This window comes from Dermochelys coriacea, chromosome 2 (genome assembly GCF_009764565.3).
Source record: "Dermochelys coriacea isolate rDerCor1 chromosome 2, rDerCor1.pri.v4, whole genome shotgun sequence".
Lineage (NCBI taxonomy): Eukaryota > Metazoa > Chordata > Testudines > Dermochelyidae > Dermochelys > Dermochelys coriacea.
The window spans coordinates 260825699-260851921 of record NC_050069.1 but is presented as its reverse complement, the minus strand read 5'-3'; the positions used below and the strand labels follow the sequence as shown (position 1 = coordinate 260851921).

Below are 26223 nucleotides of genomic sequence, written 5' to 3'. Positions count from 1 at the left end.
CCCAGATAATCCTGTGGGTAGTTTAGCAAAAGTTTGCTAGAAAAGGAAGTTTAAGTGATGCTTATTTTTGCTCATCTCTTCTCTCCAGACTCATTCTTTGTTCAAATTTAAGTTTAAAAAGCCAGTTAAAATGACATTTCAATTCAGCCTTCTGTTCATTTTGCTATATTAATAGATGTTAAGCTTAAACGGCATAATGTTGGGAAACTATGGATCCTAATAATGGATACTTCCTTTCTCTCTCCCTGTCTGTCTTGTCAATTTAAACTATCAGCCTTTTGGGGTAGGGACTGTCTCTTACTCTGTGTTTGTACAGCACCTAACACTGTGGCACTACTCTACCACAAACTATAAGAATAACAAGTGCATCAACTGTAAATCCTTATGGAAAATAAAATGGACTCAAGTGCAGTGCAGCTTTTGGTGATCCATATGGCCACTTCTTCAGGCAATGAGGTTTTCCAGTGCACCTTGCTCATTACAGGTTGCCTCTTAGGTAGGGTGACTAGATGTCCCATTTTTATAGGGACAGTCCCGTTTTTTGGGACTTTATCTTATGTAGGTGCCTATTAGTCCCCACCCTCTGTCCTGTTTTTTCACAGTTGCTAGGTGGTCACCCTACTTTTAGGAGCTCTCTGGGACTGAGTGATCTAGTACCTTGTGCCCCCCTTCTGCTTCTGACCAGAGGCCAGAAATTAATTTCCTTTGCCTCCAAGAAGAGCCCGCTAGTGTTGTCCAAATAACAGCCAGAATCCAAAAGCCTCTTAAGAAAAGCAAGTTCTGTTGTAAGTTACAAGAGCAAAGGCAAGTGGCAGGAAATCATCTCTAGCCTAAGGCCTGGATAACAGCCTTTGCCAGGCAGGCTAAAATCTTGTAGTTACAGTTGGGTTAAGCAACTATGTCCTTGCGTCTTAGAGTTTAGTGTCTCCTGAGCAGTAACTTAGAGCATCACAAATAGGACCTGTCTTTATTACCACTTCCTTCTTGAGAAAGCTTCCTAACTCCGCCCTCCTCCTGACATGCCACATCCCCCAGATGTTTGCACAGACGGCGTGTGAGGGGGGGAGCTTAACACACAGCCACTGCTTCCCCTTTCCATCCTCCCCCACCCTGTTTGCAGCACTCTTTTGGCCCCCTCTGCTCATGTTGGGGGCGCGGGGTCAGCAGCTAACCCATGTCACTAGGAAGATAACTTTTTCCCTGGTCCCTTTCAAGTCATCTTCTGCCACCATCATACTGCTGCTATATTCCTCCATAGAGGAATGTTCACTACACCAGTCAGGGCACTACAGCAGCTTCTTCATATGCTGTGTTGCTAATTCATGTAATATTTGGTGCTTTTCTTAAAGCCCCAGCTACTGGAGTCATGTGAATACATAAGAATCTCAGCTTTCTTTTAAAAAAAAGTTTCCAGCCCTTGTGGTTGTGGAGAAAAACTTGAAAATGTGAAAAAGCATAGCCTAACGGCTCAGAGAGCAGAAGGCCTATAAAAAGAACCCCAACTTCATTATTTTTCTAAAAACTCATAGTTTGCAGAGGGGGTGGGTTGACTCATGATTTGTCAGTACTTAGGGTAGACAGTAGTGTATATAGATCCTTCATATGGAAGAGCTAGGCTATTAAATTACTATCTGTCAATAGGGCCTAGAATTAGATGAAGGAAGTCTATTTTTACTTCTCCATTTCCTCATGTTTTAGAGTGGGACAGTGCCCCAAGAACAGAACTACCATTGCACCGACAACAGTAGGGCCAGTTGTGGCAGGTGTAGTTTCATTGACTACAGTGAGAATTGAGTCCATGGGTCAGATCCCCCCGCTGGTGTAAATTAGCATAGCCCCGTTAATAGGGATCTAGCCCCATGTATCTGAGAGCAAGAAATAGGCCAAATATGGCTAATTATCTTATCTATTCATCTGGGCCCCTTTACTGTAGTACCCAAGCATCTCACAATCTTTAATGTACTTATCCCCACAAGGCCATGGCCGATAGGGAAGAGCTCCTGCCCTCAAGGTATAGAGGCACACGTATGCATTTCAGTGGGATTTAGGCACCTAAGTACCTTGGAAGATCTGGGCCAAAGAATCTAAATGACTTTCCCAAGATCTCACAAGGAGTCTATGACAGCACTGGGAATTGAACCTTAGTCTCTTCAACCCCAGACACATGCCCCGCCACGCCTCACCCACTGGGCCTCTCCCCTTCCTTTCTCCCCTGCTTACAATTTGTAAGAACTTCATTTTGCCATGGCTTGACAGATTGCGACTAAGTTGGATTGTTAAATGTCTATGCATCAGCACTAGGGATGGCTAAACAGAACTGTTAAGCAGTTCAAACAGAACAAGCTCTCACCCAAACCTGTACCCAAAATACTAGACCAACTGAATCCAAAGTTCTGTTGTAGTTCATAAGCGTTTGGGTAATGTATTTTTAACACATAGTTGTGTAGCTTTCTGCATATCCTGGCCTCCCCTGGGATGGAAAGAGCATGAGAAAAGATGACCCTGTGATATTTCAAACCTGACTGAAATCAGGTGGCACAGGGATGGGGCCCTTAAAACAACCCATTTTTGTGGGATTTCAAGCCTGCTATTTCAAACCTCAATTAGCAGGCTGCTCTCAAATATGTAGGTGCAAATTCACCCCAGCACAAGGCCTAAATACCACTTAAATCCTGAAAACAGCACTTCAGGAGGATGTTAAGTGGTGCATGGAGCTGAATTCTACCTGCAGACTTCAATGCAAACAGTACTTGATATCTGTGAATTGGATTCAGCCCTGCGTGTTTAAATTAGTTTTTTAAACTGATAAGCAGGTCTGATGCATCCTTTGAGAAGCTGTGAGTGTAGGAAGAATGACACAGCATGCACAGATGCCTGCACTTACGTTACAAACCACTTAGCAACAATCAACCTTGATTGCAAACTTTTATATTTGTCAATCACAATATGGATCAAGATGTTCCAGAAAGACTCTTCTAAGTTGACTGACAGGTCACAACAGCACATTTAATTTTATATAACGTGTTTGTTTAATTAAAACGTCACTGCCGCATGTGTAGGCAGATTGGCAGGAGGTTGTTCTGGAGAGAACTGCTTCTCCATGCAACACTTCTATAGGGTAGATTTGAGTGTACTTTAATTAAAAGAGCTTTATTATTTCTGATTTTTTTAATTGATGGAGCTGTGGGCATCTTGTACTTCCCAGGGATGTGTTTGACTTCTCTATACCTATGTATTTTGGTATACTGGCAGGTGCATGCTTCCACTATATTTTATACTTATTGAGTGTGTGTATGTATGTATATATAGTTTCATAGATTTTAAAATCAGACAGGACCATTAGATTATCTACTTTGATCCCCTGTATAACACAGACCATAGAATTTCACCCAGTTACCCCAGTGTTGAGCGCAATAACTGGTGTTTGACTAAAACATAACTTCCAGAAAGGAAGACCTTAAGAAACAGAGTCTTAAACTCTGCAACAGTTTCAATGCCTTGCTTCAGCATTGAGTCACGATGGAAATATAAATGCAGATGTTAAGAGCCGCATGGAGAGCTCTTGGTATAAATGGTATGGGTTGAAAGGAATTCTCTGCGATAAGGATAAGCCAAGTAAACTAAAGAGCAAAGTGTATAAGATCATAATTAGGCCAGCCATGATGTACGGGTTGGAATGCTGGCCAATGAAGGAGAGAGAAGAGCAACTATATTACACTGCTGAAATAAGCATCCTCAGGTGGATGCAGCGTAAGATGAGAGCTGATGACTGCTTACTTTGCTTAAGAGCCTTTGGTGAGGGACCTTTTCCAAAGCTTTCTGAAAATCTCAGTAGACTATATCCACTGGATCCCCCTTGTCCACATGCTTGTTGACCCCCTGTGACGTTACCAGTCATGGCTTTGGACTAGTTCTTAGCGTACATTCGGAGCCCTTTGGGATCGCAAGCCTGCAGGTCTCTCTCTAAAAGCTTCACTCAGTCTGCGCCACCAGTTACCGGCTCAGTGCAGGGAGCTCAGGGTGACATTCTCTGGCCTGTGCTATGCAGGGGGTCAGACTCGATGATCGTCACAGTTCCGTCTGGTCTTGACACCTGAGGCTGAAGAAGCCTGTCTCTAGTGTTGCTGTTGAGTATACACTATAGGAGCTGGGCCCCCAAGAGCCATGGCACTGAGGAAAGTGCAGGATTGTGCCTGTCTGAGACCCACGTCCCGTGGGGGGCAGCCCAGCAGGCTGGCATGACAGGAAACATTACCTCCATGAAGGCTTGGATGGCAAACACTGTGTTCAAGAGCTGGGATCCGTTGATGCCCTGAAATAGAAGAGTGTGCACTGAGAAACAGCTTTTCAATCCACCCCAGGCTTCCCACCCACCCCTACAGGCCACGCTGTACAAGTGCTACCATGCTGCATGCAGGCCGCCATCACACTGTACCAATGGGCCCCATAGACGGAGAAGGCTATACAGCACACTGACTGGGTGCAGTCATGTGGCACAGGCACCGCCACGCTGCACCAATGGGCCCCATGCACATGGGGGTTCCAAAGGATAGTTGATTTCCTGGCTACCTGCAAAGGGAAAAGGACACTACTTTCTATATGCCATACCTAGGTACCCAAGGACTCCATTAGGTCTTGAGACAGTAAACCACACTAGAAAAGGTATACCATGGTGAGAAGAGTGGTATGAAGACTTGGCTGGATAGATAGAAAGGGATGGCATTACACCTGGGGCAGGTGAAGCATAGAAATGTAGGACTGGAAGGGACCTTGATAGGTCATCTAGTCCAGTCTGCTGCACTGAGGCAGAACTACGTATTATCTAGACTATCCCTGACAGGTGTTTGTAATCTCCTGGAGGCCTTGCCTACATATTGAATGGGAGAGGTGACAAGACTGAATCCTGCTCTATCCCACATTTGAGAGTCCTTGGGGAAGAAAATAATATACCCAATACGGCCCTCTAGGCTCTGCCAGAGGGGACACCACACACCCCCCTCAATGAGGAACTGTAAGCAAGTGGGCTAAACTACTCCCAGTAACTGGTTTCAAGGGCTGCTGATAAATCTGATAATATCAGTGTGGATGCTTTTTCTGGCATCCATCTTCTACAAATGGATCATCAAACAAAAATGTCATACTCCTCTCCAAGTCATAGCCTGGTCTCGAATCTAGCTAGTAAGGATCCAGGAGCTTCATAGACTCCAGATGCAACCAGAACAGTCTCATAATTGTTGTCTCCATGATCTTCCATAAAAAAGGGAGTTCTGAAACCCCGACAATACTTGGCGAAACTGTCAAAGTTAAATGATGCTGTCTGTGTATTTTCTTATATGGTTATCTAAGTACTGCTAATTAAAGACAGCTGATGTCTTGCCTCCTCAAAAGGAAGCAAGAAGGGAAACCCACAAAGAACCCAGGACAAAACTGTCAAAAGCACTTCAGTGACTTACAAGCTTAAATTCTGTTGACTTTCAAAACATTGTCCCCAGTGCCTTCCTGGAGTTCTTTTTTCATCCTTGAGGTATTTGGGTCCCTTCACAAGCAATTAGACACTGAATTCCCAGAATATTTTCTGCCTCATTAAGTGAGGCTAGATAAAACCCTACTATAATAAGGCTGAGCTTTTGCCCTCTTCTTCTCCAACATTGTCTACATGGTGTCAGCCTGACCACCTCGAATACAGTCAGTCTTCTCCCAAATGAAAGTCGAAAAATCAGAAAAGGGAGAGAAACTCTGCTCTGAATGTATCATATTCTGAATGTATCTGCCTGCCCACTACTCCGATCCGTTCCACTCACCTAGACCTCATGGATGTGATGGTAGAGGAGAAGACAATAACTTAGACTCCCCCAAATCCACAGCACAGGAAGAGAAAAATCTCTCTGGGCAACTATTGATCAGACTCCAAATGAGTTTTCCACCTCTGACCGGGCTGCCTCATTAGTTGGCCTGATGGAGACAAGAGAACCTGCTAAGATGGAGAGGGGGAAGGATAATGTCTCTTGTAGATGCAAGTACATGTATGCATGCGTTTAAGGGGTTTATAATGTCTCAGAAAGCCATCAGAGGAGTTGTCGGAAGGATTGAGAAACACGATCCCACAAATTCTGGAACCCTTTGGAGGGGTGTCACCAGCTCTCCTGGGAGAATAACAATGCCATCCTCATAAAGTAGTGATGGTTTCAGTAGAGTGCCATAGAATAGATGGCTTAATAAATTGATAGCACCAGATTCAGAAATTACATCATTAGACAGATAGATAACAGGTGAGTTAGCAAAGAAGGGTAATCAGGGAGGGTTGGAATGGCTAATCTCATTGGCCTTGGAATTAGGTACAAATTTGGATAAAGGATAAATTTGTCCAATTTTTAGATTCAGAGTATCTTCCCCTTTTAGCCCTGGCACTGTCTGTCTCCGCACACTCTATTATGCTAAAAGTAGCCTATAGTGAATTTATCAGCTTGGAGGCCTGTTCATTATAGCAGCCAGCTATGAATCACCATCTAAATAGTTAGTCATCCACCTGGCCATCTATCAAAACATATTCATTCTGAACCTGAGGGACATGAATTGGGAGTGCCTCAGAACCGCTGAATGAATGTGACTCTGTGGTGGAGGTTTAATTGTGTATCTAGTACTGGTTTCATTGCCCGATAGCTGGTGGCCTACAAAGAGAATGTAAGCACTACTACTGGAGATTACCCTTTAGTGCAAGGTCATGCGAGGGACAAAATCTTCCCTTTCAGGCCCCAGGGTAGCAGCACAGCCTCAGGGCTGCAGTAATCTCTCCTTCAAATGAAGGCATGACTGCAGCGTGAGTAAGAACACCCATGCCAACTTTAAATCTAGCCCCTGTGAGGAACAGTGGTAGTGAGCCCACACTACCCCATCTTATCTGTCCTAGTACAAGCCCGCTAGGGACGCTGGATACATACTCAGTGTCCACGCCACTACATATTCTCTACTACTGTTACTCGCGCTAGCTAGATTAAAGCTAACACAAGTGTAGCTACCTGTGCTGCAATCACAACTTCATTTGCTGTGTAGACATACCCTAGATCCTGCCTCTCCCCTAGACCGGGATGTTGTGACTAGTGGAGCCCCAACCCTTGACGCTGTGGCTCCAAACTGTACTAGGGTGGAAGGAGCTTTGTGGCCCAAAGGAGGTGTCAGTGCCTGGAGTAGGCTCCCTATGCTTTTGGCCCCCATTTGTGGACGTGGGCTGGTCCTGCTGTCTGCTAGACATTCCATGCTCCAGTTGCGGGGGCGCTGGGTTTGTCCTGATGTCTGCACCGTGTGCTGTGTGTCCTTAAAACTATGCAAAACCCACACTGTCTTCATGAAGATTTTCATGCATAGAGATACATTGCTGCAGTTATCTTAGAAAATAAACCCCAGAGGTCCAGTCTGATTAGTGGCAAACACCCATCCTTTCATTACCGGGATTTGCTAAATTGGTACCAAAAGGCTAGTTTCCTGAAAAATGATTAATTGTAATATGATGAACTGGAAAAAAATATTAGAAAAAAAGGAAAGAATTATGTGACATAAAATTCTTGGGTCACACCTTCTGCAGATATGAAAAAATGGCCATGTGAGCTGCTTTTCATAAGATTAAATAATCAACTGCATCGATTCATGTAGGAGCTTTGACTTTTATTAAATTTAGTTACTTCTCTTACAACATTTATTGTGTATGTGGAGCTATTTACCAATGGCAATATCTAATTGGGGGCTCCTTTAAATAGAGATGATGTTTGGAATAAACTGGCTGCCCCAGTTATCTATCGATAAGGTTGCCCCACTGGCTTGAGTCGTTAACCCTGTAGAGTTGTTTCCATAAGATGAAAAATCAATAATATGAGTCAGGTCTGTTCTTGGTTTAAACTTTTGTAACCAAGGAAGCCCCACAATCCACTTAGCTCTGACCGGTAATGTGGCCTATTGCCTTGGGCAGTAGTCCTCCATTGTTTGCAGCAATATATCTTTACGACATGAACAGACTTAATTGCTCCCACTGTTGAGCCTGAATCAGTATGCGTGGCACACCCATTGGCTTTGATGACTTGTAAGTTTGTCTTTCATCATAACAGCAGTGATCTGCACTATCAAATAGAAGACTTGGGTAGCCCCCAGGACAACTGATTCCGGGGAAGCCACAGAGGTGTATGTTCATCGACAAGAGCTAGTGAATGTTTCAAATCTAATTGCACTTTTCCTTGTTTGCGCAATTAGTGTACTTTTTGCCCTTTACATGGTTTGGAACAAGTGAACGTGACTGGTCAGTTGACAGGGAGTCTCATTTACTGCAGGTGGTGTCTGTTTGAGATTGTAATGCTGCAGGGGACTATTTCAAGTAATTATAATTTTAATGGGTTTTTTTAAGCCAAACTTGAAATTTTGAGCATAAACCAAGAATCCAGAATCAAAGACCTGCTTGTTTTTCTAATTCCTGTAGGTCCTCAGATACAATGGTGAGGGACTTAGACAGACAGACAGTATACTGGCAAAAAGAGCCCGCCTAACACCCAGACTGCTGCAGCTGCAGTCCGTGCAAATAAAGCGGCAATCTGGTTGGGTGCCAGGGGAGATGAAAGAGACGCTAACTGAAAGTTAATAGCTTTGATTCTAACCTAGGGGATCTTCCTGCATAACTGTCAGACTCTCTTCTGAACCTCTTTGGTGCACAGAGTGAATGATGAAAAAAGTCAGAGACTTGATGCTGCTGCATACTTTGTCCTCTCCCCTAGATTACAGGGTGAATTTAATGGAACTTCCACCCAGCTTCTCCAGGAATCATCCCCCAAATCCATTTGTTACCAAAAATCCAAGTTGTAAATTCAGTTATCTCAGTTCATAGCACAATGCTGAGAACTGGAACATAGCATGAGCTCATTCCATGCAGAAGGCAGATGGAACTTGTTAGTGAATTCATCACTTGGACTTGTTTTTATGGAAACATTGTGATAACTCTTGGCCAGAGCCAAAGCCCATTGAAATCAGTGTGAGCCTTTCCATTTACTTCAGTGGCCTGTAGACCAGGCACTCTGAGTCTAGAAGCTGTATCCACCTAGCCACTAGCAAAGCAATGTTGAACAGTCCGGGATCATATACAATCAGGTACAATGGTCATTACTGTTGTCATTCCATCTTAACTACTGCAGCCTGTTCCTTTCTTATCTATCCAACACCTATATCACCTCCCTTCTATCCAAGATCATTTCCCATTGATCTCACCAAGCTGCCCCTTCTTTGGATGCATCCATGTGCTCCCTCTTTTCCACCAGATCATGTTAAAGCTTCATGTCTTCAACCCAAAGCCCTTCCCACCTCTTTTCCAACTTTATTATTATTTATGGGTTTTGCCCTCGCACCTAGAGGCCCAAGTGATTGGGTCCCCATAGTGTCAAGGATGGTACAAACATATCTAGTTTTCTTTCATTCTGCCTATGACACATGAAACATCCTCCCAAAACAGAATTGGAAGGCAGCTACACTCTTCTGCTTCCACTTTTTTTTAGCCCACACTTCTACTTGATGGCTGTAAGAAATTAGCCGACTACTATGGTCAGGGGAGAGTATTGCAGGTTTTATCCCTCTCTCTTTCCCTTCCGTGATGGTCCTTATGGCTGGTAGTGGGAATGGAGGTGTCCACAGAAGTCTCTCCAATAAGATGTGGTCCATAGTATGCAAAGGTTTGGGCTAGTTCATTCAATCAGGAATCCAAAACCATAACCAGGTGACTTCTGTGACCAATCCCACAGCCCAGATTCTACAAACTGAATAGTGGAATACTCACAAAGAACAACCCATGATAACCCATAGGCCCAAATGTGTTTGATAAATAGTATTTGACAAACAATTCCAAGGAATGAACAAATTCAGGAAGGGCATGATCAGTTCACAATTTGCAAAGGGTAGAAAGGGCCAAATCACATGAATATATTGTTTGCAACAAATGGTTTGACCAAACAGTTGCAGCCTGGAGAACTGGACTCTGTGATCTAATAGCACAGACAACCTCTGTTATCTCAAGTGATTGACATTTATAGGGACAAAGGTGGTAATTTTTATTTCTCCGGCTGTTTGTGTGCACTTCAACCATTGACGCTGGTGTCTGTGTCTGTATGCCTCCATGTGCTGTGATAGGCTAATGTTGTGAATGTCAGGTCATTGATATACTAATGCTGTTGCTAGGAGCTGATGATTGACTCCCGAAATGCTAAATAGAGAGGCACAGCATCTGTCATGAAGAGATCAATTCAGATGTCAAGCAGATTACTTTTAAATGTCGATGCTATTTTTCTATTGTTCTTTCACTATGGGCTGTATTCGTTGTTTTTTTTAACATGCTGCTGTACCTGCCTCAGCTATTTTTCCCCTGAAATGCTCCATACAAAAGTTCAGTTTTAGCTGAGTGCTTGCCAGAGTTTCAGTTCTGAGCATAGTGAGGAGAGGTAAATTTAGAATTACACTTTTCTGCTTGGGCTTTAGACACATCGGGCTAGAGGCACAATAGGATTGAGGCACCTAACTGCCACTTTAAGTATCTAAATCCCAGAAACAGGCTCCACTGGGATGCACAAAGCCCCCACTCGGCTGCCCCCAAATGCCATAGGTGAATAAACTCGTGTGGCACCTAGACTTTTGCAGTAAAAGTTCCCTAGGTGCCTATGTTTCACCTCCAAGTATGCACACAGCAACCTCATGCCAGACAGCTGGACGCCTGAGCTCTAGTACCGTGCACAAACTGAGGGAAGACAGATGTTCCTCACCTAATTCTTCTGTGGGACCTGAGCCCATAAAAGTGGTCAGACCTCACCTCCTGGATCAGGCCCCTAGAGAGGGCTCTCAAACTCGAATCACCACGAGGGCCACATGAGGACTAGTACATTGGCCCAAAGGCCGCATCACTGACCCTCCCCCGCACGCTGCCCCGGCCCCACCCCCACTTCACCCCTTCCATGAGGCCTCGCCCCTGCCCTGCCTCTTCCCACCCCTTCCCTGCCCCCATTCCAACCCCTTTCCCAAACCCCTGTCCTTGCCCCACCTCTTCTCCGCCTCCTGCCCTGAGCACACAGCTCCCCGTTCCTCCCCCCTCCCTCCTGGAAAGCACTAAGCACCGCCAAACAGCTGTTTGGTGGCAGGAAGCGCCTGCAGGTAGGCAGAGGAGTAGGGACGTGGTGCACTGCGGGGGGGGAGCAGGGGATGGGGAGTCTGGTGGGCCACAGGAAATAACCCAGGGGGGTTGGGAGGACTCAGGGAGCTTGCCAGGCAGCTTGGCGGGCTGCAGGAAATAACCCAGGCCACGTGTTTGGGACCCCTGCCCTAGAGGGTGAGCTTACACAAAACAGCCAGAGGAAGAGGTTATGAGGGCATCCACCTTAGAACTTTCAGCACAGTGGTTACAGCACTCAGCTGGCATGTGGGAGACCCCAGTTCAAGTCCCACCATTGCCTGAGAAGAAGGGGTCTGAACAGGGATCTGTCACCTCTCCAGTGTATGCTCTACCCACTGGGCCCTGGGGTGTTCTGATGTTCAGCACTGTAAAAATGATGAAGCGGGGAGAGTTTGAGAGAGCGATTCCATAGGCTCCTGGTTAGAGCTCTGCCCTGGGAGCTGGCTGGCCCAGCATCCAGTGCTCCTGCTCCAGTGACTTTTTTTAATAATCCAGGGTGGAACCGCTTCAACAGGAGAGACTGGGGCAGCCCCACATCAGGATATCCCGTAGCCCAGGGGTGAGAGCGCCCCTCTGAGAGGTGGCAGACCCCAACTCACACCTGTGCTTCCCCTCAGGTGAGGGGGGGCTTGACCCAGGTGTCTCCCACCGTAACCACTGGGATGAAAGTAAGAAGGTGGACAGTGGCACCATCACCTCCTGCTACAATGACATAGGTGCCTAATGCCAAGAGAGTTTGCAGTTGAGAATCCCAAGCTCAGGGAGGTGCCTCCTGGCAGCCCAGGCTTTAGGTGCCTATCTCTGGGAGGGGTGGGGCTTATCATGTATCCCTCCCCTTGGCATCGCCCATTGGCCAACTGAGGTGGCTCCTCACCTAATGTGTTGGCTTTTATGAATCCCATTCTGAGGTGCCCGTCTCTCCCCATTCATGGTAGAGGGAGCTCAGGTGTTGTGAATCCCAGTGATTTTTCAGGTGCCTAAAAGTTAGGCCTGGTGATGCTCAGCAGCACCATGTCTACTTTTCCTTGTGACTCTAACCCACACTTAGCGTCGTCGGATTCAGAGTGGCACTGCCAAATGTGTGTCGGCTCATCTCCTTAAACGTGCAGCATATTTACACACGTATGGCCCGTAATGGCAGCTTCAGCTGTACAGCTCAGCACTGCTGTTATTGCCCGTTGTCCTGTCTCACACTTCTAGAGCAAAGAGTGGCCTCGTGAACGCGTGCAAACCACTGCGTGTTCAGATTCACGTCTTTATCTCCAGGTCACTCTATTTGACTTGATTGGCTTGAAGCTCAATTGATAAACCTAATCTGGCTTCATTATCCAGATGGTCAAAACAGATTGCTCAGAAGCATACAGGGGCCATGAAATAACTCATCATTTCCATGACCCACTAGAGTGCTGCTCTGCAAGCACCTGGGATTCATTAGTTATGTCAGGACTGTCAAGCTGTCTGCGAGATAATTATCAGGCTACATAGTACAGCCACACAAGTGTCCTTCTGTATCACGGGGTGGGTGAGTGTGTGAAATTCACTGATTAGGTGGGCTTAAGTAGGACCTAGACCTTTTGTTGGCCTCTTGCACAGGGGTGGATTTCACTGTGGGAGGAAACACTTCCCTAATGAAATCTCAGCATCTGGTGATATTTTGTCTATGTGTGAGCGTGGAATATGCAATGGGAGATCTTGAATGTGCTGCAAAAGGAAGGAAGGGGAAAGCCCACGTTCAGTACAGGATAGTTCCAACTGCCCCATTACCCCTTAGATTCTGTGTGACCCACAGCATGTGTGCTATCCTTGTGTTATTATAGAAATGGAAGGGACCTTGAGAGGTCATCAAATCCAGCTCTCTGCACTGAGGCAGGACCAAGGAAACCTAGACCATCCCTGACAGGTGTTTGTCCAACCTGTTCTTAAAACCTCCCATGACGGTGATGCTCATATCATTATTGTGTGTGTTCACCTAAAAACATATCCCTTCTCTGCTCTATACTGAACCACCTTGGGCTGCCTATGGGCAACATCAGAGGCATACAAGCCCCCAGGCTGTGACTTGACTTTCTCACCACTCTGCATCTCTGTTGCACACATCAGCATCTGTCTTTCTGCCGCTCCCATGGGCCAGTGGTTTCTTTTTGTACGAGACACGGTCAATAAAAAGAACCGATGAATCAACTAACAACTGAGCATTATCAGCCTGCTTCTGACATAACTGCAGAAGACCTACTCCATCCCCAGGGAGGGGTCAATAGTCTATTTTATATGGGTAAAAATCACCATTTCATAATTCAAGTCTCTTTTTATGATGGTATGGAAATCGGACTAGGAAAACAGGGAACGTGGGTAGCACCCAATTTATAGTATGTGCAAATTTGGGAGTGGGCAGCAGCTTACAGGGACACATCAACTTCAGAATCACACTGTGGTCTGAAGACATTTGGCTATGATTGTTACATACAAGTATTATGATTTTGTATTAGCGCGGCGCCTGAAGTCTTCAAAAGAAACCGAGGCCCCATTGTGCCAGTGCACACACAGAGTAAGAGACAGCCTCTGTTGTGAAGAGCCTGCATTCGAAATAGACCAGACAAAGGGTGGGGGAAAGGGAAGCATTATCAGCCCTTTAACAGAGGGCGAGATGAGGCACAGAGACACTCACTCGTTGCCCAAGGCCACACAAGAAGTGTGTGGCGAAGACAGGAATCGAACCCAGGGATGAGACCCTTGTTGCCACTTTACACCCGATAAAATGGCTGGAGCGGCATAAAGAGACTCAAAGGGTACGTCTACACAGCAGCTAGACACACGTGGCTGGCCCGTGCCAGCCGATTCGGGCTGTGGGGCTGTTTCATTGCTGGGGAGACTTCCGGGCTTGGGCTAGAGCCCAGGCTCTGGGGCCCTCCCACCTCACAGAATCCTAGAACCCGGGCCCCATCCTGAGCCCAGAAGCCTACATTGCAGTGAAACATCCCCATGAGCCTGAGCCAGCTGGCACAGGCCAGCCATGGGTTTTTCATTGCAGTATAGCCCTGCTTCTGGTTACAATTTGGTCATGCAGGTTGCAGAAGTCATGGAATCCGTGAATTCCAGAGACCTCCGTGACTTCAGCCTACAGTGCTGTGGTGTCCCCTGCCACCCACTGTGGCTCGGAGCCCCCCGCCGACTGCAGCAGCTGGGAGCTGCAGAGTATCCCCAAGGGCGGGGATCCCCTGGAGCTCTGAGCCACTGCAGGCAGTGGGCTCTCCTGTGTCCCGCAACTCCCAGCTGCTGCAGGCAGCAGGGGCTCCCGGAGCGCTAAGCCACAGGCGGCAGAGGGACCCCGCAGCTCCAAGTCATGGGCGGCTGGGGGACCCTGGGAACTCCCAGCCGGGGTCCCCACAACTGCCCAGCCATTGCGGGTGGCAGGGGACCCCAGAGCCCCAGCAGCAGGGATGGGTGCTAGAGCCTTCTCCCTCCCAATTTTGTCACAGTTATTTTTAGTATAGGTCACAAACAGGTCACAGGCTTCTGTGAATTTTTCTTTATTGCCTGTGACCTGTCTGTCACTTGTACTAAAAATCCCCATGACAAAATGGGGGCCTTAATTATGAGGTGCTCTAGTATTGCGGTAATTGGGGCTGTAGACGCACATAAGCTAGACCATAAAGCCCCCAACATTAGCAAAGGAGACTGTGGGTCATTGCAGAACTCAGACCTCCCTTTTCCGAAATTGACTTGATTTCAAGTTGACAGCATTCTCTTCACAGGAGAAGTGGGTTCCTTCTGAATACTCACACCCTTCCCTCTCTCCCCTCAGGTCCGCTCGGCTGCGAGAAAACGCTGGCATCGCTGGCAGGACCACCATGCCCTGCGGGTGCGCGTGGCTCGGGCTATGTCGATTCCCACCTCCCCAACGAGAATCAGCTTCCACAGCATCAAACAGACGGCAGCAGTTTGACCACACAGACATCCAGCCACCTTCAGAGTTTTTCCCTCTTCCCCTTTTTGTCTGTCTTTTCTCCTTTACTTGGCACTGTGCTCTTCTTGCAGCGAGACGCTCCCTTGTGTCTTGGTGGACATTTGTCCATTTATATATGAGGCTGCTTTAAGGCAACCGGCAAAAAAGGAGCACAGGGGGGAGGAGAGGGGAGCAGGTTTACGAACAATGGGATTTAAAACTGGTAGCTCCATTCGGAGATTTTCAGCATCTAATGACAAAGGGGAAAAACCTGGTGGAAGGAACAATCAATTTAGTTTTTCTTTAAGGATTGAGGTTAAAGAGACTGTTTTGACAAATTGCCCGCCTCATTCCACACTTCAGCTCCTAATGATTTCAACAGGTTTGTTCTGTAGATTGTCTGTCTGTCTCCTTCTTTGAGCTTGGTAAAAGTCTTGCCTAGTGAGCAAGGGAGCAGGCAAAAGGGGATCTGGCAGGTGTTTGGGGGGATCGGGATGTGTGTATCTTCCCCACTGCTCCCTCTGCTGGGTTAGGGAATCACTGGTCTATTTAACAGCCAGCTATTTGTCCTGCTGGCACCCAGCCTTGTTCACGAGGTTTTGAAACGGACAAACTCAGCCATATCTCTGGATCTCTCTATAAATTACTGTGTTTCATCTCTGCTTAGCCGAATAGTTTTGAAACTGTGTAAGCAGCCACCGGACCTCTTTGTTTTACCTGGTGGCATGGAAAGGACAACTGACGATTTGCTCAGCTGTATTGCTTGGGTTTCAAAATAATAAAATAAAAGGGAAGCTGTGTAAAAATTCATAACGCTGATGGTGACGGGGATGATATTTGAATTACGAGGAATGTGCAAAGTGCTGCACGAAGAGTTTCTATTTTGCGTTTTGAACTAGAGCAAACGTATCTACTAGGCTTTTTATGTGATGTTCAGAAATACTGTATATTTTCAAAAATAAACACTATTCTGGGTTGGTTTCTATTGATCAAGATGGCTTTTTAGGTTGGGGAGGAAGAGGAAATGGGGTCTGGGTGTTAGTGAGAGCGTTTGATACCTAAGCATGGGAAATGGAAAACAACAAAACCTCTTGGACAAAGAGAACCCACTTGAAAAGAACATACCGCAAAAGGGCCCTTCAAAGGAACAAGAAATTCCTCCATTCTCAGGGTATTCTCTTTGCATCCGATCCCTGAAGAACAGAGCCTAGATGACATCCCACTGCTGTGCACAGTTCCTTTCATCACACTCAATTTCAGTAGTGAAGAAGAAAGCAGGTTATAAAATATCCTTTCTCTCCCTAGAAAAAAGAATCTCCCCCAGCATCTGGGTGACTTGTTCTGTTCAGGTTAGCAGCAACACAGCTGCCAGGGGTTTCGTGGAGGGAAGTTGCGTTTTTCCTTCTTGGGTTTGTGGAGCTCCAAAGACTTCCCTGCTGAATTCGGTCTCTAAGCCCACAAACCTCTCTGCTCTCTTCCAACTGGCATCTCCTCTATAGTGAGCCTGACTCCTTGAACGTTCTAACATGTTGTGGGTAAAGGCTGGGACCATTTTAGCCCATTAAAATGGTATGACTTGCCCTCACCTTGAATTTTTAGATTCATTTCAGGGAATGAGCTGTGTGCGCCAAGAAGAAATTGCTTCCTGGGAGTGTCTGATTGGAGAAAGTACTCGCCCACTTTGTGGTGGGGGCTAATTAGATCGTATCCTTACAGTCCCTCTGAGGCTATAAAGCACAGAGGTGTGCAAGATATTTGCAACAAAAAGCAAAGCTATTCAAGGTCAATTAGGTTTTTCATCTCCTTCCAAACACAGAAGTTGGGGGATTGGTCTTGTTTTGAGCAGGGGGTTGGACTAGATGACCTTCTGAGGTCCCTTCCAACCCTGATATTCTGTGATTCTATGAATCTGTGAAATGGTCCCATTTTCATGGGGAGTTTCAATGAGGTAAATGGCTATTTCAAGTAGTCTGGCTTTCCAAAGAATTGAGACCAGACAAACCCCTAACAGTTCTGCTGAAATAAGCACCCAAATGTACAGATGCTTATCCAAACTTTCGGAACTTCCAGGATCTGTAAAACCCAGCTGAAAGTCTCGTAGGTGCTTCTTTGAGCTGAACTGTTAGAGGTTTGCCCAATAATTATGAGTGTGTCATCAAAACCATCCATGTGGCCTTCAAAAGGGTTTAACATTTGGAGCCAAATATGGGCTCAGATGAGTGTAAATGCAATGTTTACTGTTAGTAACCCTAGTATATTGTTACCAGTGTCACAGTACACTTCTAGAACTACTCCCTTATTGTACAATGTATGTATAGGTACATGCCCCTTTCTGCAGCCCTTACTCACGCTGGGCCAAAGTATCTGCAGGAGCAAAGGGATGCAAGCCCATTGATTTCAACAGAGTTTTGCCCACTTACACCAGCAGAATATTTGTCCCTCATAGTCAGACTTTTGTAATAATCCCACTGAGTCCAGTGGGACAGGTCGAATTACTAGCAGTAACCACGACTCACCCTGAGTAAAGGCTGCCGAATCAGGTCCAATGTGTTGTGGCGGTTCCCATTCTGAGAATTACCTAGTTGATCTGATTTCCTGTGTCAAGATTATGACAACACGCAGTTGCCTTTTAGGATCATTTATTGAGGGGACAAATAGTTTGTGTCATTTCTCTGCAGAGGGGGAGATACTGAAAAGATCAACTCTATTTTGTTTCTGTGGTGCAGCAGTGGAAGGAAACAATAGGTTTGCCATTGAGAAAGGATTTATGAATTTTCGGGTTGCTTTCTGGATGTATCTGGGCTGCAATCAGGCAGTGCAATTGCTGCTCGTATGGATGGACCCATGGCTGCTTTAATCTAGCTAGCTGGGGTCCCAGACTGGCAAAGCCGCAGCAGCATGCTCTTCACAGGCTAGTCCCATGGATTTCAATACATCTCCACAGACTACTAACGGGGGCTTGATTTTCAGTTACACTAGACCCCTTTGGCCCACGCTGGCAGTGTCAAGGGGCCTGACAGTGGGTGAGAATGTTATACCCAGAAAGATTTTATCGGGATGAAATGCAAGGAGGATGTTTGCAAAACATCACTGCTAGTACCAATGCCAGTACAGAGCATGGATTTGCAAACCTTCAGCATAGAATTGTTTCAAGTTAAAGCTAAGCACATACAGGTAATACAAACTGGGAAAAGGTTTATTTATTTGTATTTATTTTGGGTTTACCGTGCAAATACAAAGGCACTGTTCCTTGGTTTGATTTCCCATGAAAGATTTCTGCACCTGTCAGCCATTCCCACCCGCTGAGCCCTGAAGGCAGAGTTACATTTATCCAAAGCGATGCCACCTGACTAGGTCTTGCTTCCCTGCCAGCTGCCTTCTTAAGAGCAAGATTTTCGAGAGTTCCTCAAAGAGCAGGAAGAGAAGTCTTGATGGTGGCATTTTACTAGAGTATGTGGAGTGGGTGTCGTATACAATGAAGGCACAGGGGACCATAGCTCTGCAAACGTCTTCATGAGCATAAATGCCAATAATCTGACAAAAAGAGGACAAGGGCAAGATTTCTGCCACCTCCAGCAGATCCTCAGCTGATATAAATTAGCCCGGCTCTATTGAAGCGAATGGAACTAGGCCCATTTACATCAGTTGAGGGTCTTTCCCTGGCCAGTCAGCTAAAAGACATTTGCTATGAAGGACCTGATGCAAAGCCCTATAAAGTCAATGGAAAGAAAGATTCTCAGTAAATTCAGTGGGCGCTGGATGAGGCCCCAAATTGGTTTTGTAATTATTGACATCACAGAAGCCAAAACATCTGAACTCCTTGCCAGCACCAGAAACAAAGAACAATTAGTGCCTAAACCGTGTGGTTAGATCTGCTCATTTTGATTAGCAAGCCGACGAGATCCCCGGATGAAAGCTGCAGTAGAAATAGGGAGTGGAATATAGCAGCTCTAGAACAGTGGTCTCCAAACTTTCCGGCTCGCACACACCCAGGGTGCAGACCGGAAGACCTACTGCAGACGCACGGTCGATGGAAGAAGAATGGAAGACCTGCCGCAGGCTGGCTGCCAGAGGGGAACTCCAGCTGTGGACGTGCAGAGCTGCCCCTGAAGAAAAAAAAAGGTGGAGTGCCGTCCGGCAGCGCTCCTGCTGCTGTACACCCCCTGGAATCATCTCACACACCCCAGTTTGGAGACCACTGCTCTAGAAAAGGTATGCCGTTACGCTGATCAGTATTGTCTCATTGTTTCCTCATGCTCCCCCCTCGGTCTATCTATATCCACCTGTTGTCTGGCTCATATTTAGAATATAAGCTCCTTGGGGCAGGGACTGTGTCTTTGTTGTTTGTCCAGCACCTAGCGCTGAGGGGACCTGGTCCATGGTTGCGGCCCCTAGGCACTATGGCAATACAAATAATGATAAAATGGATGTTGGTGTGGTCAGAGAGGATGGGATGTTTTATAGATTAAGGCACTGAACTGGGACCTTGGAAATCTAGGTTGGGTTCCCAGCTTCCTGTGTGACCCTAGGCAAGCATGTCTCTGCGCCATGGGTAGGTGTTGTGTACAGATAATGAATACTAATCCAGACTGAATGTGTTCTGTATGCGGAGAGAATGAGCAGAAATGTACCGAGGCAGCTCAGGAGCGGGCAAGTCGACACTTGCATCGACCCCTGGAATCTAAGCTGTGATTTATTAGCTTAATGAGCTGGTTGCCATATAGACAAATGGAGGCTTTCTTCTGCGGACTGTGCAGTTTCGGTCACTGCCTGAGTCTGACTGGAATTGAGGTTTCTCCTAAAACAATATGTAGTTGTGGGAACAAAGAATGTATTTGCCCTACAACAAAAGTCAGTGGAATGTGTCCCGGGTCATTGTCTAGTGGCTGATGCAGAGCACAGGGAGTTAGCAGAGCTGGGTTCTATTCCCAACTCTGGCACAGGCATGCCACGTGACCGTGGGCTAATCACCTGACTGCTCCATGCCTCAGTTTCCCCACTTATCAAAGGGAGGTAGCCATTCCCCACTTAGCTTGCCGATGCCCTTTGGCAGGTGCTGGAGAAAAACACAGCCCCGTTATTCAGTTAGGATGAGATGCTGACTTTAGGCAAAGGCTGGTGTGTAAGTTGCCTCTCCCAGGAGTAGCACTGCAGAGTTTCGTGCCTCAGGTCCTCTCCTGCTTCCCCCTCAATCCCAGGTGAGGTAGTAACTCACTGCCAGCCTGCATCAGTGATCCATTATTGCCACTCCACACAACATTGGCTCTGCTACTCTGGACAGCAAGCCAAAGCCCTGTTCACTCCCCCCCCACCCCCTCCCCACACACATGGCAGGAAGTAATGAATCCAAGCAGCGGTGTAAGGGGAGTGGTTACTCCAAGTGACAGTCTAGGTCTCAGCCATCCTTAGGAATGAATCAAATCTCTGGCACCAACAATGCAAGTCTTCAAGAAGAGTTTCCTTCCTGGAGCCCTGTGTAGCTTTGATTTACTGTCCTTATTACAAACCACTGATCTATAATAATAATAATTAATAATACTTTGCAAGCCAAAGTGTTCAGCTAGTAGCAGTGCCCATGAGGCCATTTCTGTGCTGCCCTGCCCTCCCTTGTTTTGAAGTGGTCTAAATGTTACGTGCGGATTTAAGATCTCCCCCAGCATTGCCTTTTTACCATGAAGGGATTAGATAGCTAAAGAGGCAGGCATTTGACTGCTGTCTTTATTACAGAGCAAATCCTTCTTAATCTACCAGTTCATCCCAGCAGCTGAGCCGGAAAGGAAAAACAATTGTTAACCAGCAGCTCCCATTGAGCCAGATGCAAAGTCAGTGAGCTCTGGAGCACGGAAGATTCCATTGGCAGCAACGGTTTGTCTACATTGCAATTAAACACCTGCTGGCCAGGGCTCGCAGGGCTGGGGCGATGGAGCTGTTTAATTGTGGCTGCTATGGGGCATTGCCCCCTCGCAGGGTCTCACAGCCTAGAATCCAGCCCAAGCCTGAACGTCTACACAGCATGTAAACAGCCCAGCAGGCAGAGCCTGAGTCAAGGGGTACAGGCCGGTAGTGGCTGTTTAATTGCAGTGTGGACATACCTGATGGGTCCCAAATGAACTGTGGCTGATGCAGTGCAGTGCGTATGGAAGTAACCCCAGTGGAGCCACGGTAGCAGCTGTCACTGTTGGCATCATGCTCCAGCTGTGCATTGCATGGAGCAGTCAGACCTCAAGGACTTGGATGGGGCTGGGGTGATGCAGCAAGGTGGCTGTGTTACAGGGGGAGTTTGACCTACGCCACCTTTAGAACTCATTTTATTGAGTCTGCTTCCCCCTTTCTAGAAATCAGCTCTGTAATTGTCATTTTCTAGAAAAAGACCAGGTTGCTTTCTAAAGCACCATGTTGCCTTTCCCCCACCCTTTGTCTGCCTGGCCTCTTGAGAGTGTAAATGCTTTGGGCAGGGATCAGTTCTTACCATGGGTCTGTACAGCACCTAGCTCAATGAAGCCCCAATCTTACTTGAGATCTGTAGGCGCTACCATAACACAGCTCATTAATGGTACTAATCTGGCACTGGAGCCAGTTGGAGGAGGTTGGGAATATCCTGTCGTGCTGAAGTGCAAGGATGGGGAGAGTAGCTGCATTATCTAGCAATACTAGCAGTCGTTTTACGTGGGACATGTTCTTTCACTTCATTAGTGAAGACGGATGGTCCAGTGGTGACTGTGCTACCATGGAGGCCTGGGTACAAGTCCTAGCTTTGCCATAAGCTTCCTGTGTGAGAGTGGGTAAGTCACTTAGAATCATAGAATCATAGAATATCAGGGTTGGAAGGGAACCCAGAAGGTCATCTAGTCCAACCCCCTGCTCAAAGCAGGACCAAGTCCCAGTTAAATCATCCCAGCCAGGGCTTTGTCAAGCCTGACCTTAAAAACCTCTAAGGAAGGAGATTCTACCACCTCCCTAGGTAACGCATTCCAGTGTTTCACCACCCTCTTAGTGAAAAAGTTTTTCCTAATATCCAATCTAAACCTCCCCCATTGCAACTTGAGACCATTACTCCTCGTTCTGTCATCTGCTACCATTGAGAACAGTCTAGAGCCATCCTCTTTGAAACCCCCTTTCAGGTAGTTGAAAGCAGCTATCAAATCCCCCCTCATTCTTCTCTTCTGCAGACTAAACAATCCCAGCTCCCTCAGCCTCTCCTCATAAGTCATGTGCTCTAGACCCCTAATCATTTTTGTTGCCCTTCGTTGTACTCTTTCCAATTTATCCACATCCTTCCTGTAGTGTGGGGCCCAAAACTGGACACAGTACTCCAGATGAGGCCTCACCAGTGTCGAATAGAGGGGAACGATCACGTCCCTCGATCTGCTCGCTATGCCCCTACTTATACAACCCAAAATGCCATTGGCCTTCTTGGCAACAAGGGCACACTGCTGACTCATATCCAGCTTCTCGTCCACTGTCACCCCTAGGTCCTTTTCCGCAGAACTGCTGCCGAGCCATTCGGTCCCTAGTCTGTAGCGGTGCATTGGATTCTTCCATCCTAAGTGCAGGACCCTGCATTTATCCTTATTGAACCTCATTAGATTTCTTTTGGCCCAATCTTCCAATTTGTCTAGGACTTAACTGCTCTGTGCCTCACCTCCCCATCTATAAAACAGGGGGTTGGGGGGAGACTAGCCCATCCCTACTCCCACAGGTAGAGTGAGGATAAATCCATTAAAGACAGTGAGATGCTCAGATATTATGGGGGTGATGGGGGCTTTGTTATCTTACACAGGCCTCAGATAATGGCGGTTGCCACCGAAAGAGGGGGAAGGCAGACAGAGAAACCAGGGAAAGGGAAGCACACTACAAGTTCAGTTGTCTCAAATTCCCTGCACCCTGTCAAATTATAGCTCTGAAAATTGCATTGGTTAATTTCAGTGGGCCTAGGTCTGCAACCATTGAAGTCTACTGGTGCTTTGCTATTGCCTTTCTTCTAAGCAGAATCAGGTCTTATCTTCCCAAAGTTATATTTATGCAGCTACACCAGCTGACACCAGCTGAGGGTCTGGCCCAGAGTTTTGCGTTATGTGGGAGCTTACTTTGGTAGATTTACTTTGCCTGGCTGTTCAGCTAGTTTAAAAAAAAAAAAGACTTCTACGTTTTCAAAGTTTACCATGGGCATGTTTCCAAGGGCAATTAACGTGTTTTTTTACCACTTTCTGAGCTGTTAGGCAGTTTTCAAAGTAAAATGTAGGTCTTTCTTCTATGATTGCCAGCCATTAACGAACAACAGCAACAAAAAACCCGTATTCGGGTTCTACCGAATGTCCCCGCTAGGCACAACTATAACTGCCTGGTTCTTCCTTAATTTATAACAGTGATCGGTCTGTAATTCTCATCCAGACCTGATGGAGAAAAGCAAGTGTCAAGGACCAGTGAGATGCCACACGTAGGAGTCTCTGATAGCTTCAGAGATCAATGCAGAGATGTTTACTGTCCCAGGGCAGCCAACAAACGCAGCCTCTGAAGCCACCTCCCTGGTTTATCGTTAGATTGGCATCCACCAATCCTTTCGTGGAGGAGGGTATCTCAAGGAATTGTTGGGAGACTCAACACTGAATTTGTTTGCCCTAAACTGAGCTGAGGTTCAAATCTCAACATCACCTGAGAGCATCGCTTCAGGAGAAAATCAATATAGGAACAAAAGAGGGAGAGAGTTTCCTTTCCCCCATATGACGCTGCCTGAAATAATGAGGCTCCCTTTGGTTAAATCCTGAGCATTTTCAATACAGTATAAGACAAAATAAGCCGCATGCCCCCTTGAATAGTGAAAGAGGTCAAAATCTGACCCCTAGTGGTGGTTACTGGTAATGACTAGAATGCAGCTGCAATGAATGACTGAACAAAAGCAAGAGAACGTAAGGGGTCAGAGAGATGCTGTCCCATGACGTAGAAGCATGTCCTAGGGCAGAGCTTCATTGGGCTGCATGGTGGTGTCCTCCCTTCCAAGCATACAAAGTAGCTATCAAATCCCAATTCCTAAGCTTGTTTTCAGCTGAGTTCTATCTATCGACCTTGAGCTTAGCACCAAGAAATCCCTTCCAGGTCCACCCGTGAATACCATGGACATGTTCCATGCTCTGAACTGCAGTGTGTGCTTTATAATGGCAATTTGCCTTCATGCAGTGGTCTGCAGGGAGACTGCACGGTCATTCATTAGTTTGTGTATATGTGAACAGCTGCCCTTTGCTATATATTATCAGAACTGCTCTGCTGTGTGTCATAGACTCTGTACTGTTAACACAGAAGGGAGGGGTGTTGTTTTTCCATTCAAGTGGTGAGGGGCTGTGCTTTTGAGGGAAGGGTCTGAGGTCTATCCCCGCTAGTGCTATCAAGTTCCTGGTGGTAATGGATTTGCTAGCCTCTTGGGGTACATATTGTCCAGTTGTCATAAATGGTCTTGAGACTGCTTTCCCTACCCTTTACCCCATCTTGTCCTCCCTCCATGTGCTTCCGCTCCCTTGCCTCATCTCTCCTCTTTCTCCTATTTCCCCCACACACACACACATACTTTATCCTCTTCTCCTTGCTGTCCTCATCCCTCTCTCACCCCCTCCAACTTGCCAGGCAGGGTTACAGATTACTGTAGCTGGCTCTGGAGGTTGGCAGCATTTTCCCTCTGATACAGAATCAGAAAATAAAGGGATCATAGAATATCAGGGTTGGAAGAGACCTCAGGAGGTCATCTAGTCCAACCCCCTGCTCAAAGCAGGATCAACTAAATCATCCCAGCCAAGGCTTTGTCAAGTCAGGCCTTAAAAACCTCTAAGGATGGAGATTCCACCACCTCCCTAGGTAACCCATTCCAGTGCTTCACCACCCTCCTAGTGAAATAGTTTTTCTTAATATCCAACCTAGACCTCTCCCACTGCAACCTGAGACCGTTGCTTCTTGTTCCATCATCTGCCACCACTGAGAAAGCCGAGCTCCATCCTCTTTGGAATCCCCCTTCAGATAGTTGAAGGCTGCTGTAAATTGCCCTAAAGCATTCAGCACCCCAGTGCAGTTATGAGCAGAGGTGCAAGAGGTGAAACCATGCAGGAAATGGTAGGATGGTGGAGTGGGCAAGGTGAGAGTACATGGGACATGCAGAGACACTGACAGGGAAGCCCCTAGGCTAGTAAAAAGCCACAGAAGGTGCTCCTACTCAGAACTGGCTGAAAGTGTGGGTACATGCCTGTGTGGTGGGGTGGGTGCGCCTCGCACTTGTCCAAGCAAGGGAAGGGCTGATTCCTTGCAAAGAGAGCCAGGCGCCCACAAGCCACGAAATCTGTATGGATATGACAGCCACCATCTCGGCTGACACCCGGGGGACTACTGACTCAGGAACCGCTGGAGCTCAAAGCAGGAGCTGCTGCAGCTTGAGCGAAAGCTGTCCAACTGGGATTGGCACAACTCCTACCCTTTGTGGGTCAGGCACAGCTGGGGACTGTAACATACCCTCAGAAACCTCTCTGGATCAAGAGGAAGGCCCCCGAACTGAAGGAAGCAGAAAGGGCAGGATGGCCACGCTTCCTTCCCCATCAAGGAGGGAGCATGAGCATTGCCCCCCCAAACTGGGTACATCACAGAGGTGATGCATAGAGGGGGGCACCCAGATTTCTCCCTTAGCCCGGCTTCCTCCCCATGGAGGAACGTGGCGGGAGCAGGGCCAGCAGTGATGCGAGGTGCTCTGTGCCCGCTGGTCAGTTTCCCCTCATGGGCTGTGAAACGGGAGGACAGGCAAGCAGTGCCCTAGGAGAGCCAGGTGGCTGAGCTGTTTCCCAGGTGTCTGTGCAGTGTGCAGCCCAGGTGAGTGACGGGGTAAATTACTTCTGGGGGAACTGGAATTCTGCACCTGGCTCAACTGCTAGGCGGAGGAACGGGACTGGGGCCAGGTCAGACCCACTCCCAGGAACTTCCCTGGTTGCAGGAAGCTCTGCACCTCTCCCCTGCTTCCTGCCCCCATCTCACCTCCACCACAGCGGGGAGGGGTCACTTCCCCCAGCGTCTGCCCAACTCCCTTGCGTTCAGACCCTACACACACAAAGCCAAAACCTTCCCCACTGAC

General features: G+C 47.1%; 1 protein-coding gene across 2 annotated transcripts in view; it reads left to right on the top strand.

The window, feature by feature from the left end:
- The window catches only part of CRHR2 (corticotropin releasing hormone receptor 2), a 253077-nt gene extending 236965 nt beyond the window's left edge, over positions 1 to 16112 (top strand). For both annotated transcript variants that reach the window (XM_038390646.2, XM_038390647.2), the window contains one exon: positions 14985 to 16112. In XM_038390646.2, coding sequence (XP_038246574.1) covers positions 14985 to 15125 — 141 coding nt within the window. In that variant the 3' untranslated portion in view covers positions 15126 to 16112. The remainder of the gene's footprint in view (positions 1 to 14984) is intronic.
- The last annotated feature ends 10111 nt before the right edge of the window (positions 16113 to 26223 follow it).